Genomic DNA, 14,420 nt, shown 5'->3' on the forward strand with positions numbered 1-14,420 from the left:
AGCATAACTGGCTGGATCTATCACATAACCTTTCTGGTTTTATTTCAGGGAAGCAATGTTATGGAAGATCAGGATTTGTTGGAAATTGGAATCCTTAACTCTGGCCACAGACAGAGAATTCTACAAGCGATCCAGCTCCTTCCAAAGGTATGGGATGCTTCATTGGGCTCTCTCATAAGTAGCTTCTAATTGATGTGTGGTCAAAGCATATAACGGTATAGGCATGGGTATACAGCGTTTCTACAAGCTGCTGCAGCCCATAAGAATAGTCTCAGGTCCCACTTTAATCAGACACAAAAGACTGCCACAAGCTTCACTTGGTTTTAAACTGACCTGCAAGAATGCCATATGGCCACCGCTACAGAGCAATGGGACAGATTCAGAATATCTCTTCTGTGTGAGTCCTAACTCAGGTCTAATGACAACTTAAGGAAGATGGGATTCATGTTGATTGCATTCAGAAAAGCTTCGTGAATGGTTTCCTTTTGCTGGCTATACATCTGACAGGATTAATATCAAGAATATATATTTTAAAACTAAACAAACAAACAAAACCCTGAACTCCCCCCACAAACCAAATAACCCAATCAATAGATGGGTTAATAGAGTAGAGAGGTAGTTCTCAAAAGATGCCAGGCATGGTGGCGCACGCCTTTAATCCCAGCACTCGGGAGGCAGAAACAGGCAGATTTCTGAGTTCAAGGCCAGCCTGGTCTACAGACTGAGTTCCAGGACAGCCAGGGCTACACAGAGAAACCCTGTCTGGGAAAACAAAAACAACAACAACCAAAAAAAAAAAAAAAGATGAAGAGTAGATAGCCAACAAGTATGCTAAAAGTGTTGAGCATCCTTCTTCATTGTACTGGATAGTTTTATGTCAGCTTGGCACAGGTTAGAGCCTTTGAAGAGGGAACCTCAATTAAGAGGGAGCATCATTTAAAATGTACCCTGACTAACATGCAGCCATAAAGAAGGCACAGTTTAAAAGTAGATCATGAATCCATCTCATCCCACTGTGGATGGCTAGCATTAGGGAAACAACCAACGCTGGAGAGGATTCAGGGGAAAGAAAAAATATGTACATACTGTTAGGAGAGATGTAAGTCAGCCCATTCACTGGCCCAAAGGTTCCTCATAAAACTCCAACTATCATTACCTCATTGTATGAGCAATAGGTGTATGTCTGAAGAACTCTTAAGTCAGTATACTATACAGATCCCTACATGCTGCAGCTATGGAGTCAGCCTAGGTATCCATTAGCATGTGAATCAATCTGGTTTGGGTATTGTATATAGATAGTATATATGCATAATAGAGTTTTGTTCACCATAACAAGAAATGAAAATTTATCATGATATGGAATGAATATAAAGGTAACCGAGATCATAATAAGCCAAATGAAATGTAGAAAGAAAAGTATTGCATAGTTTCTTTCATTTGAGGGCCCTAGAATTTTTTGAAAACTAAGAAGAAACTTATACCCACTCATGCATCTGTGCAACGTGAAAACGGAAGGGAAACATTGGACTGGAAGAGACTATCAGCAGAAACAACAGGAAGGTGTGGCCAAAGTGCAGGATATTCTTAAAGAATTTGTCTGTACAAGAATGAGCACTATGTGCAATGAATATACACATACAATACGAATGTTGGGGTGAAAGGACATCATGTTCCATACGAAGCAATTCCAAGACTTAGCCTCTAGAGTCCCTACAAAGGACTTGCCTAATAACAAAAGACATAATTTGGAGAAGTCCACAGTGCCCCTTCACACATTTGAAGTTGATAAGTTGGTTTTCCAGTCTAGATGTGATTTGTCAGACAGGTATCATGTTTTGAGTGGAAACTGTGTAACCTAGCAACAGAGCTGACCTTATGTTTTCAGACCAGGTTTTAAAGGACGAGGTAGGATCTAAGTACCAGGCTTACAAGGTAGGTAGGTAGGATTTTAATTGGGAAGGGAAGGGAAAGGCGCTTCAGGAGGCCAGAAGGAACTGTGTAATTGCAGGTGTTACCCAGGTAATCACTTTCTGGGAGCACTTGGGAAATAATTAGTAATTTAGAATCCGGTGGGATCAGCACAACCATGGGAGTGTCCTTGATGCCAGTGAACAATATGGTTAAAATATTTAAGTTGTTAAGTTTTCTGTGCATTTGCCATGGTTTCCAAAGTCATCAGAATAGAAGAAAATGCAATGTGCTTAAAATACATGAAAAGTGTGGCCTATAGCCAAAGATAAAGCAGGAAGAGTAGGTTTCTTCTATTTGTATAGGGCTAAGGAATTTGAATGTTTTGTGGGCATTAGGGAATGCCTATCTCTAGAATACTCTATTCTGCTTACTTCTGGAGGCAATTTACCAGAGGAACTGAAGGAGAGAGAGTTGAAATGGAGTCTGCAGCTGAGAAAAGATGAAGGGAGGAAAGACTGGAGCAGATGAACTGTAATGGGGCACCTACAATCACGAGAGATTGCTGGGTCTTCTCCCCTGTTTATCTCTCTTCCTGTCTAGGGAGGATACAGTTTCCCCTCACACAGGAAAAGAAATATTAATCACAGTTTCTTAGCAAGCAATCTGATGAAGTTTGCCCACTGACAGTGAACTAAGTTTCTGCTGATGGGAAGTTAACACATTAGCAGATTCAAGGAGAGTCGGACACACTGAAGACCTTAATCATACAAGTTTCTATATTAAAAAGGAAAGAATGAAAAATGCCTTTAGACTTAATTCTCGAAGTAATTCCCACAGGCATGTTATTCACTTTGCTACTTAAAGTATTATTTCCTTAATAAATGTCCACTATTTCCTTAATAAATGTCCACTTGCCTTCAGCAAGGGCTTGTACCAAGCTGTATACAACACCCAATGCCGTCCCCACCCTTTAAAACAAGTAAGAGTGAATTCATGCATATCAACGAATGGCCTATGTGCCATTATTTAATGTTCAATCCAGACAGTATCATCTCACTTCTCCTAAGAAACTTGGCCTAACCTGGAAGCACTTCTTACTAAATTATAGCAGTTAGAAATCTAACGCAAGTACTCCCCCATTTAGTAAGCCCGCCAATGAATATTCTTTTCTATTATCATGGTTAGGCTACCTGAACCAATAATTCATCGATCCTCTCCACCCTGAACCATTCACCTACCTCCATTTCTCCCTCCTGCTCGCTCTCCACCTCAGCAAATGGATTTTCATGCTGTCTTTCTCCACCAAGTCTTCCAAACTGTGAATCAAATCCTATTGCTCTAGGTTGAAGCTCACCAGTGTGATTTTCTAAGCCTTTGGAATTAGCAGAAAGCCCTTACCTTGGCCTACAGAAGACAGTAAGATCTGTTGTCCCTTACCTACTGCATGGTCATATGTATAATTCTCATCTACACTCAAGTCACTGACTTTCTCTTGTTACACAAAGTGACAAGCTCATTTCTGCCTCGGGTGCTTTGTTGATCCTTCAGATCCCCATACATTAGCAAGGCTTGGACTCAGATACCCACTCCACAGAGGCATTCCTGACTTAACAGCCTCCCTTCAGTATCCACCACTCTCTTTGATAGTGCCTGCTTTATTTTCCCCATAGCACCTCTTGCTACCTGAAGTTATATTGTTTGTTTCCTCATTATTTTTCATCTTGCCACGAGGTAGCCAGTCCCAGAGGTTCAAGAACCTTGACTCATTTGCTCCTTTCTATAAAGCCAACCCCTTGACAGTTGCTGGCACCAAGCAGCTATGCAAGAAATATTTGTAGAATGAGAACATATAGTAATCTCTGATTTATTTGAGAATTTTGCATCTCTATGCTAGCTCTCATCTGAAGATACTGATGTTAGTCTGCACATAAGCATCCCAGTAGCAGAGATCACTCAGTGCCTTGAAATTTCCTTGTACTTCATCCCATAATATGACCATTAAAAGAATGAATGAATGAGTAAATAAAAGTTGCCTTATATATACATCACTCAGATACGTTTAAGACCCAAAATACTTCAATTTTAAGATAATTCTGTAGTTATCCACGTACAATTTCATGAGGACTGCAAAGGAACCTTAACCTAGAATTATTTCGAGAATATATAAAGTGTTTATTTTTAAGACAGGGCATTATCCCCATTGTAGCAAGCAATGTTATAGAAACAAGGCAGAATTAAGCGAATGCACTCAAGAATCTGGTGAGGACGTTCCTACTGCATCCACACAAACGAGAAGAGAATGCATAAGAATGGCCAGATTCATCCTCCACAGCACAACAGACCGTTGCAATGCTCCAAATTGATGCTTTGCCTTTTTAGGTAATGAGCCCCATCTTCAGAGGGCTAATGGCATGGTATTAGGGATGGAGCATTCAGCTGTATTCGCTGAGGCTTTGCATTGCTAGAATAATTGACAGAATGTCTCTTTGGTTTTTTTTTTTTTTTCACACAATTTCTGGCCTTCAGAATGTTTGCGCTCCTCATCTGTCATGGGAAGCATTTCATAATCACTATCTGAGATGCCCTCACAGCACACTGTACTTGGGATTTGGGGAGGTTACTCCCGAACAGAGACAAGACAGTCTTCAAAGCACAGCCCTGATCTGCTAGCTTGTTTCAAAGCATGCTTTATTTATGTTCTGTTGATTCAAATTTCGAAGACAAATAACTCTTTTGGCAAGACCATTCCTCTCATTTGTCTGTTTTAATATTGAAATATACACCAGTGCAAAGACTCACATGTTTTTAAACACAGTTGGTATATTCATGGAGTAAAGTATACTACATGTTTTCTAACCAGTCACTTTTAGAATAGTTATCTGGCTGAGTCAGCTCCTTCTCCTGTTAATTTGCCTCTGTCTTTTGTGTTGTATGGCCTCCAGCAGTAAACTATCAATAACTATCAATTCTCACACACCACTCACTTCTCCCACCAGTTCCAAATTGGGCTTTATTCATGTCTAAAGTTTCCCTAAGCTTTTGAAGATCAAACTTCATCCTCTTCCCTTTATGGGAAGGAAACCATGCCAATATTTTCATAAGAAGTTCTGTTCACTCTTAAATACTAGACATGTTGTACTTTTTCTGTCTCTTAGACACAGGGACACAGAGAAATTATCTGCTCACTTACTTGTAACATATTACCCTTTATTATTACCAGATAAGAACCCCACAAATAAATCCTTGAATAAGCCTTTAATATGTTTTCCTCTTAAAGGGGTATAAGTGTCCTTGTCCTTTGATAATAGAACACCTGAAGGTCAGCTATTCAAAGGATTTTCATTTTATGAAGGTTTAGAGTGCTTTGCATCAAGACCCATATTATATCTTCTTAATATCTCTCAACCTTAATTGAAAATGTAGCCAATCAAATCCATGCCTATCATGTCCTGGTTTCCCCTGTTTCCCTGTTTCATCTGCAAATGCTTCCCACTTTGCTGTGGCTTTTGGAGTTACTCAGCAGCAGTCTGCCAACACCATCCATCCCACAGTTCTCTGGGATCTGACTCAGCCCTGTGCTTTACCACCCAGGCCGTGTTTCAGGTCACCAGCAGCCACCAGAACAGAGTCACTGAGCCCCTTTCCATCCTCAACTGCCTTCAGTAGCTCTGATCTGATGACAGCCTGTTGACATTCTGCTCTGCGATTCCACTTCCTAGCACTCTGCTCTGCCCCTCCTTTGCCTACTCTTGTCCTATAACTGAAGTTCAAAACTCTCTAATAGCTAGTGTGTGTCACCATGCAACTCTTGACCATAATACAGTTTCCTACACTCACTGGCTGTTGCCTGGTAAGGATGATGTTACTTCATCTTTACCAAATAATGAAAACCCAAGTTTGATTTACCCTTCCCATCCAAATCCAGTTTATTCACCATTTGTTATAGTGACATTTCTACATTCCAATTATTTATTTTACTGAACGGTACTTTCTTAGTTCAGGTTTTATTGCTGTAAAGAAATACCATGATCCCAGCAACTCTTATTAAAGAAAACATTTAAGTGGGGCTGGCTTGCAGGTTCAGAGATTTAGTCGCCATGGCCGGAAGCATGATGGCACAAGGGCAGATATGGTGCTGGAGAAGTAGCTGAGAGTTCTACATCTAGATAGGTGGACACCAAGAAGAGAGAGTTACACTGGGTCTGGCTTGAGCTTCTGAAACTGCAAAACCCACCCCCCAGTGACACACTCCCTCCAACAAGGCCACACGACCTCAACAGGGACACACCTCCAAAATGCTGCTTCCTATGAATCTGTAGTGGTCATTTTCATTCAAACCACCATATTCTACTCCCTGGCCCCCATGGGCTTGTGGCCAAATCATGATGCAAAATGCATTTAGTCCAACTTCAAAAGTCCTCATAGCCTAAAACAGTCTCGATCGGCCCTGTTTAAAAGTTCAAAGTCTCTTCAGAGACTCTTGAATCTCTTAATGACAATCTCTTCCCTGTAACACCTGTGACGTCAAATTTAAAAAGCAGATCATGTATTGTCAACATACAATGACATAGAATATACATTACCATTCCAAAGGGGAGGGGAGGGACCATAGTGAAGAAATACTGACTAAAACAAACCCCGAAAAAACAGATGGACAAACTCCAAACTCTGCATCTCCATGTCTGATGTCAAAGTATCCTTTATATTGCCAACCCCTTTCATCTTTGCTGTCTGCAACCCACTTCTTTCTTTTGGGCTGTCTGCACTTCTTATTCTCAGCATTCCTTAGCAGGTATTCCACAACTTTGGTGTGTTTACCAACTTGGGATCTGCAAGGCAACCAGGCTTCGCCTTCACACAGTGGCTTTCCTACGGCCTCCGTGCATGGACGTCCCTGACGCATCAAGCCCCAGCAGCTTTCCTTAGTCGTGGAGGGAGATTCTATAACCCTTTTCTTGTATCCTTGATGCTAAACCAAGAACTGCATGGCCAAAGCTGCTAAGTTCTACTGCTTTCTAGGGCTGGAATGTGGCTCCTTGTTTAATTACATTTCTGTTTTCTGTGATTTACTAAAAGTCTGGCTGGCCTGGAACTCCCTCGATAGACCAGCCTGGCCTCAGACTCAGAGACCCACCTGCGTCTGCCCCCCACAAGCTGCACATACAGCACCATGCCTGGTCCTAAGCTCTTCTTTAATTCCTTTTCACAAGTTGGAAACTTAGCTGGGTGAAGTCTTACTCTAAAATCATCACTCCCTTTATTCCACTTAGCGTTAGGCTTGTCTTTAATCTGTTTAAACCTCGCAGTGCCCCTTTTCCTTCAAACTGTACATTTTGTAGTTTTCTCCTGTGCAGCTTGCTTCTTTACATTATAGATCTGCTGGCTACCGATAACCATGTGACACAATCAGTCAACACTGGGCTGTTTTGAAATCTCTGCAAACTCAATCCAGTCTCACAAGAATAATCTCTAGGCTACACACTAATATTCTTCTCCTCTGAAACCTCTTGAGCCAGACCTCCACAGTTCAAATCTCCCTCAGCACCACTGTCTCCCATATTCCTACGAGGATGACCCATTAAGCCCCAGTTAAAGTGTCCCATTGCTTTTTCAGTCCAAAATTCCAAAGTGTTTCATATTCTTCCAAGCAAATACGTGGCCCAGCTTAACCCAGCAATACCCCACTCTCAGTACCAACTCTGTCTTGGTTAGTGTTCTATTACTGTGAGGAGACACCATGCCCACAGCAACTCTTATAAGGAAAGCATTTCATGGAGCCTGGCTTACAATTTCAGAGGTTCAGTCTATTGTCATCATGGCAGGAAGCAGGGCAGTGTGTGGGCAGACAGGAAGCTGGAGAAGGGGCTCAGAGTTCTACATCTGGATTGTCAGGCAGGAGACGGGGAGAGAGAGAGAGAGAGAGAGAGAGAGAGAGAGAGAGAACGAACCTGCCTTGAGCTTCTGAAACATCAAAGTCCGCCCCAGTGACACACTTCCTCCAACAGGGTCACACCTCCAATAATGTCACTCCATATTTGTCTATGGGGGAGGGGGATTTTCATTTAAACAACCACAGGTATCAAACACATTTGATTGAATTAAATCATTCCCTTTTCTAACCTCACTATAAGACTTAGTTTAAAAAAACAAACAAATCTATTCCTATTTCAAAAAAAACATACGATTCTATATAGCTACATAACAAATTTCCCACAAAGTACCAAGTTGCAACTTTTGTTGAGCAGGGACCCCAGTGTCACGTGATGGGATCTTCCGTCCTAAGGTCTCTCCCAGGGATACAGTCATCTCTAGACTCAGGTGGGAAGGGTGCCCTTCCTAGCTCACAAGTGTGCTTATAGGCAGGGTTTAGCTCTTGCAGGGGTGGAGTGGGGATAGGGTGTCTATGTGTGTGGACCAGACCTTCCTTAGTTCCTTTGTATAGGCCTCTCTATAGAGCATCTTACTCAGGGAGTGCTGGCAAGATGGAACTCACAGTCACCTTAAATAATCACCAAAGTGGCATCCCATGCTTTTGCCACATCCTCTTCATCAGGAGCCACTAGAAAATGTTCGTATCAGTCGTGAGACACTGATAGAAAACAAACATTTTTTTTTCCCAAAAGTTGTATTGGTGGGCTTATTGATTTATATGTATCAGATCAGTGAGCTTCAGACTGCAACGTCAGCATACGCAAATCTACGGTTGAATTTCTGGATTGCAGTACCATGCTATGTCACGTCACCATCCACACTGACATGAGCTATATGTCTCACATTCTTCATAAATATGGCTTCTAAATCACCTAATGTGAACACAGTGATGGTCTGGGGAAATTAGAGATGACTTTTCTTGTTGATGCTGAGTTTTTCCATTTTGACCCCAGTTATTTAGGCTGGAGAACTGGACCAAAAATTATATCATTATAAAGTATGTCTAGGAGAGGCGGATTTCTAAGAAACCTCCCACCCCCTCTGTCCCGAGTCTGAACATCCTTGTGTACACATTACCTTTCCTTGGCTCTCCTGCAGAACCATGGTCAAGCTCTGTTAGGACTTAGGGATGTTAGAAACAAAAATACATTTTTGGAAAGATAGTGAAACTAGACATCCTTTAATTTTTTATGCCTGATTGAAGGGAATAAACCGAAGTGACAGTTGATGAGAAAATCATCGACAGTGAGACCCCCCCCCTTTTGAACAGCCATGGAGATACTCAAGAGTCTGGGCTCAAACCACTTTAAGGACAAGACAACACAGTCTGGTGGGAACCATGGCGAGAAACCAAAGTAAAGCACTTTGCTACTCTGGGTATCCCAGGAGGAAAAGAGGAGTCTGCCTGTGATGAAATCACCCATTGTGTGCGGAGTGCAACGGAGAATTACACAAGTGGCATTATCTCACTTAAGCCTCGCCATGCCCCTACTCTTGAAGACTCTTTATTTTTTCCCAAGGACTTTAAGTCTCAAATGTTTCTTAGCTGTAATCTCGATAGCTCACACAGACACATATCAGCTTTAGGGAAAAGCATTCAACCAATGTAATTCCTTTAAAAGTCTGGAAAGTGAGGCTCGGCCTTATTCCCCTGTCACTTAGAAAAATGACAGAAACTTGTCCCTATTTCTTCTATGATTTTTTTTTTCAGAAGAAGGATGACAAAGCACAGGCCATGGACACAGACAATCCCATGGTACCTTTTGTCAGGGCTACTTTTCATCCTCCCTTCCCATCACCCATTCTCTGTGTGCCCTCATCTTTCTACTTCTACTTCCCCTCCCTCTACCCTCCTGTTGCTGTCCTAAATTTTGTGACACCCTGATTGACCTGAACATCGATTAAAAAGACACTGTGAAACAGAATCTCTCTTATAAGCATATACACCACTTTAGTGTGGGGGTCCCAACCTAAAGAAGATGCACAGGGCTCAAGTCTGAGTTCATAGAGTATTCTGCTTTCTGTACTTTCTGGCCTTTGGGGTGACAGGGTCTGTGTGGCTCCATGCAGTCTTAAAAATGCTTTATTGTTCCAGAACAAGCAAGTATGCTCTCTCATACCAGGGGTTGGCAAGCTTTTTCTTGAAAAAGTCAGACTACAGTCTACCAGCCATATATCTTCCCTTGCGACTATTCAACTCTGTTACAGAGTAAAAGCAGCCACAGGGAACTCAGAAAGAATGAGTGTGTGTATGTGTGTGTGTGCATTTTAATAAAACTTTATTGACAAGAACAGGCAATGGGCAGGATTTGACTTGTGAAACATAGTTTACATACACCTAACTTACATTAACAATAAGTCTCCAGCTAGATGGTTTTGCTATGCTTCTAAGAATCTTTTAGGGCTGCAGAGATGGTTCAGCGGCTAAATGTACTGACTGCTTCTTCCAGAGGTCCTGAGTTCAATTCCCAGCAACCACATGGTGGCTCACAACCATCTGTAATGGGAGGGATCCTTCACACATTATCCCTAAAACTCTGAGTGATAAAGTCATTTTGTAGTGATTGACAAGAACACTAGCTGTATATATCTGTCGGGAAAGATGTCACTTTTTTGGCCATCTTTGTGGGAACGCTTCAGGGCCCCACTCTTATCAGTCAATAAATAAATGTTCATTTAGTGCTTCCATAAGGTCTGGCCTGGGCTACCCCTCTTGCACAGTTCCCTCATACAACTCTACCTTGTATACACGGGGACACAAAGAACTCCAAAGCCTCCAGCCTTGACGTGTGCTAGTTTCTTATGCCTCCTCTCTTTCACACACTCTGCAGAATTTGGGCTTTCACATTCTTCTCCTCTTCCTGCCCATATTATCCCTTAGCGCCTTCACCTGTCTCCCTTCCCCCACCCCAGCGTTTCTGCTATCTCCTACACATGAGTGGCCAACAAACCTCTGCCTCTGAATTTATAGATCTATTCCCCCTGCCCCCAGGAAACCCACATAAGACATCAAATTAACATGTCCAAGAGAACCCATGTTCAAACACAAGTGGCCTGCATCTTGTTTAATTTATCGTTATTCATTATGCAAAAATCTAAGAGGGTCTCTGCACACCAGATCTTTTCTTTAGCACAGGTTTAGGATACAGAACAACATAAAAATAACCCATAGCTCTTGACTTCACAAAAACATGTATTTTATTAAGAAAAATCATATATATATGAATATATATACATATATGTATACATATGAATATTTTATGCATATATGTGTATGCTTTCAGTGGCATTCCTTTATTTATACAATAAATACTATATGTAACATGTTACATATATTGTAGTATATAACTGGCATGGTTTTACTACTTTACAAATACAATAATATACTTTATTACATTATAGAGTATATTACATATATACCCATGCAGAATACATGTTATTTTATAGTGTCTATTATAAAGAAACTCAAATGATAGGCAGGGAACACTGGGAATAGATAAAGAAAAAGCAGCCGACTTGCTGTAAGGCTGTAAAACTCAGTCTTTGCTCAGGAAAAGGAGTTGGTGCCACTGGAGAGTAGGGAAGGAAGAAAGAATAATTGCCTTCAAGGTCAAAAACTTAAGTATTTCGATGTCTATAAATTTTGAAGTAACAGCAAGCCACTGGGCTCCTTCTCATTACTCCTTAGCCTGGCACGCCACATAAGCTGGGAAATGAACTGTTGCCAGCATGGAGATCGAAAGTGTCAGGTGGTTTAGCACTTGCCACTTACTGCTCATTTGTAGAGGGTCTGCCGTCACAGCCTTTTCTCCTCGTGGTTAGGAACCTGGGTCACTTTGGCCATGTGTCCCATCTTGCTGTTCTCTAACAGCCCCCAAAAGCAGGAGAGCTAGGAGCCTGGAAGGTCACCTGGGATGCTCTGTGGAATGTCAGGCCTAGAATTGGATCACTCACGTTAGACCAGATTGGATTCCCCTAGAATAAAGTTCATGTCACTCATGAAACTGCAAAGGGGAACAAGAAGGGTAGACTCCACGTGCTGGAAAAGATGACAGAATTCTTGAGATTCAGGCCATTCTGTGCCCCGAACACCATTTCTTCTCTGCCCCTCACCTGCTGCAACTTCTTCAGTTCATTCCCCGGGACACATTTCTTTAAGACACATGTCAGGACAGCTTTTCTCTGAGCAAGATGGGCCATTTGACCTCTCTATGGTGCCACAGTATCCTACTGCCTAGTTTTTCTCTGTCACTCAAGACCAGTGTCTTTACTATGCTGTCTTCATTATAAAGCATGGAACATCTGATCCTGGACCATAATAATGCGCACTTTGTGATTACTACACTGAAGGAAGCCACGTACTAGAGCAGATTATAGATCCATCCTGGTGGGAAAGGAAGCTGCTTCTAAAGATATTTCCGTGCCTTTTCTTTCCAGTGTTTTACAAAGCAGCAGGCCAGCTCCTTTGTGGACAAATTACCCTTAACAGTAGTGGCCTTAATTTCCTAGAGACTTCCTTTCTCATCCTTCACACCCTCTGTTTACAGGTGAGGATCAAAAACTAGTTGGTTATTTAGAAATGTGTTCGGAGAAGCAATGGCCCAGGTTCCCTAAAATTCTTTCTTTCTCTTTGAAATGACAAGTCTCACTACTTACAGAGTACAAAAATAGCTACAGCAGTTGTCAACAAATAGTCAAAGAACTGCTAGCTGTAAAGAGAGTGGTATAGTCAAATATTCACCTGTTTGGTTTTTGTTGTTGTTGTTGTTGTTGTTGTTGTTGTTGTTGTTGGAGCAGGGTAGGGAAAGGAGCCCCATCCAGTGCTATCCGCCCGGGGCTGCCCACCTCCAACTTTGAGTGGTTCACTTCTGTTAGCGAAAGAGCACTGGGTGCCTTGGACTTAGGCTATAGACACTGGCAAGGATGAAGCAGATGTAGTTGCCTGAGCACGTTGTCCTTCTTGTATATGTGTTCAAAGAACAGTCACAGTTTAGAGCTAGAAGAGACTTTAAATACCCTGCTTGGCCTCTTTCTTACCTGTGTCCTTTTCCAGAAAGGGAAACCAGAACTCAGTTCTATCCCCTCCTACTTGTGACCTCTTAGGTGAATACTGTGCTATTTAACAGGCCCAGGGCTGGGGGGTGAGTGTGAGTGAGAGAAACAGAAAGAGGACAAGACAGCAGAGGACCCAAAGATGAAAGCAAGAACAAGAATGTTTCTAAAATTGGACTTCATCTTAGGATTCAGGCTTAAAAGGCAGCCTTTGAGGCCTGCACATATCTCTCAACTCTGTTCTTGAGGCTGGGCAGGAGAGACTGGCGGGGATCCAAAAGACCTGAAAAGGCAGGAAAGAGACAGACAGGGGAATGAAGGCTCACGTAGGTCAGGTCAACTGTCCAGCAGCCTCCAGGGTCCTGCTTATCTTTAGAGGCAGCCCCAGAGATGACATCACTGACAACAGACATCATTTCCAGGAAAGAAAGCATCACAGAAGAGAGAGAAATAAGAAAAATAATCTTATTCGTGTGTTCTTTGATCTGGGTGGAGAAGAGGGGGAACTGAGCAAGCTGGAAGGGAATTCTCCAGAAGAGAGTGGGACCCATCTTGACAGCGTTAAACTCCATGGAGATGGCATTTTTATAGGATTAAGCCAGAGAGCAGCATGCTGTAATGGTTGGGAACGTGGCCAGATTCCGAATTTGATTCTTGGCTGTACTGTGCCCAATTGTGCAACCATGGGCAAGTTTCTAAACTTTTCTCTGCCTGTTTTCACCTTTAAATGGAGGTAATGATTTCCTTACCCTGTAGGCATGTTGTGCCAATTAAGTGTAAGTGAGGCACCGAAAATGGAGCCTGGGCTAGTATATGTACTCTATTTTGATCTATTAAATGTAGTTTTTAAAAGAAGGTTGAAGGTGAACCAAGAAATTTGTGAGATTCCTCAGTGTATTAATGATTCTTAAAATTACTACTCTGGGCATAAAAAATAAATAAAGTGCCTAGATTATTTATTCATAAAATAGACACTTAAGAGTTGCCTGCCACATGCTAGGTGCTATTCTATCTAGCTTTTGAGCATTTGGTAGGTGTGATGGTTTGTATATGTTCTGCCCAGGGAGTGGCACTATTAGAAGGTGTGGCCCTGGTAGAGTAGGTATGGCCTTGTTGGAGTAGGTGTGTTACTGTGGGTGAGCTTTAAGACCTTCATCCTAACTGCTGGAAGTCAGTATTCTGCTAGCAGCCTTCAGATGAAGGTGTAGAGCTCACAGCTCCTCCTGAACCATGCCTGCCTGGATGCTGCCCATGTTCCCACCTTGATGATAATGGACTAAACCTCTGAACCTATCAGCCAGCCCCAATTAAATGTTGTCCTTATAAGAGTTGCCTTGGTCATGGTGTCTGTTCACAGCAGTAAAACACTAACAAGTAGGAAACAAGGGTTACAAGGCCACTGTCCTCATGCAGATTATATTATGCCCATAAAAGGCAATAATCACATAGAATGTGGGGTAGTGACACATGAAACTTTTGCCAGGGAATGAAGGGGGTATGTGAATGGTGTTGTAGGCAGATAATCT

General features: G+C 42.1%; 1 protein-coding gene across 37 annotated transcripts in view; it reads left to right on the plus strand.

Moving 5' to 3' along the window:
- Anks1b (ankyrin repeat and sterile alpha motif domain containing 1B) overlaps positions 1-14,420 on the plus strand; it is a 1,100,386-nt gene that overhangs the window by 771,495 nt on the left and 314,471 nt on the right. For all 37 annotated transcript variants that reach the window (XM_030245360.1, XM_006514305.4, XM_006514301.3 and 34 more), the window contains one exon: positions 49-147. In XM_030245360.1, the coding sequence (XP_030101220.1) occupies positions 49-147 (99 nt within the window). The remainder of the gene's footprint in view (positions 1-48; positions 148-14,420) is intronic.

The sequence above is a fragment of the Mus musculus genome, chromosome 10, assembly GCF_000001635.26.
Source record: "Mus musculus strain C57BL/6J chromosome 10, GRCm38.p6 C57BL/6J".
Classification (NCBI taxonomy): Eukaryota; Metazoa; Chordata; class Mammalia; order Rodentia; family Muridae; genus Mus; species Mus musculus.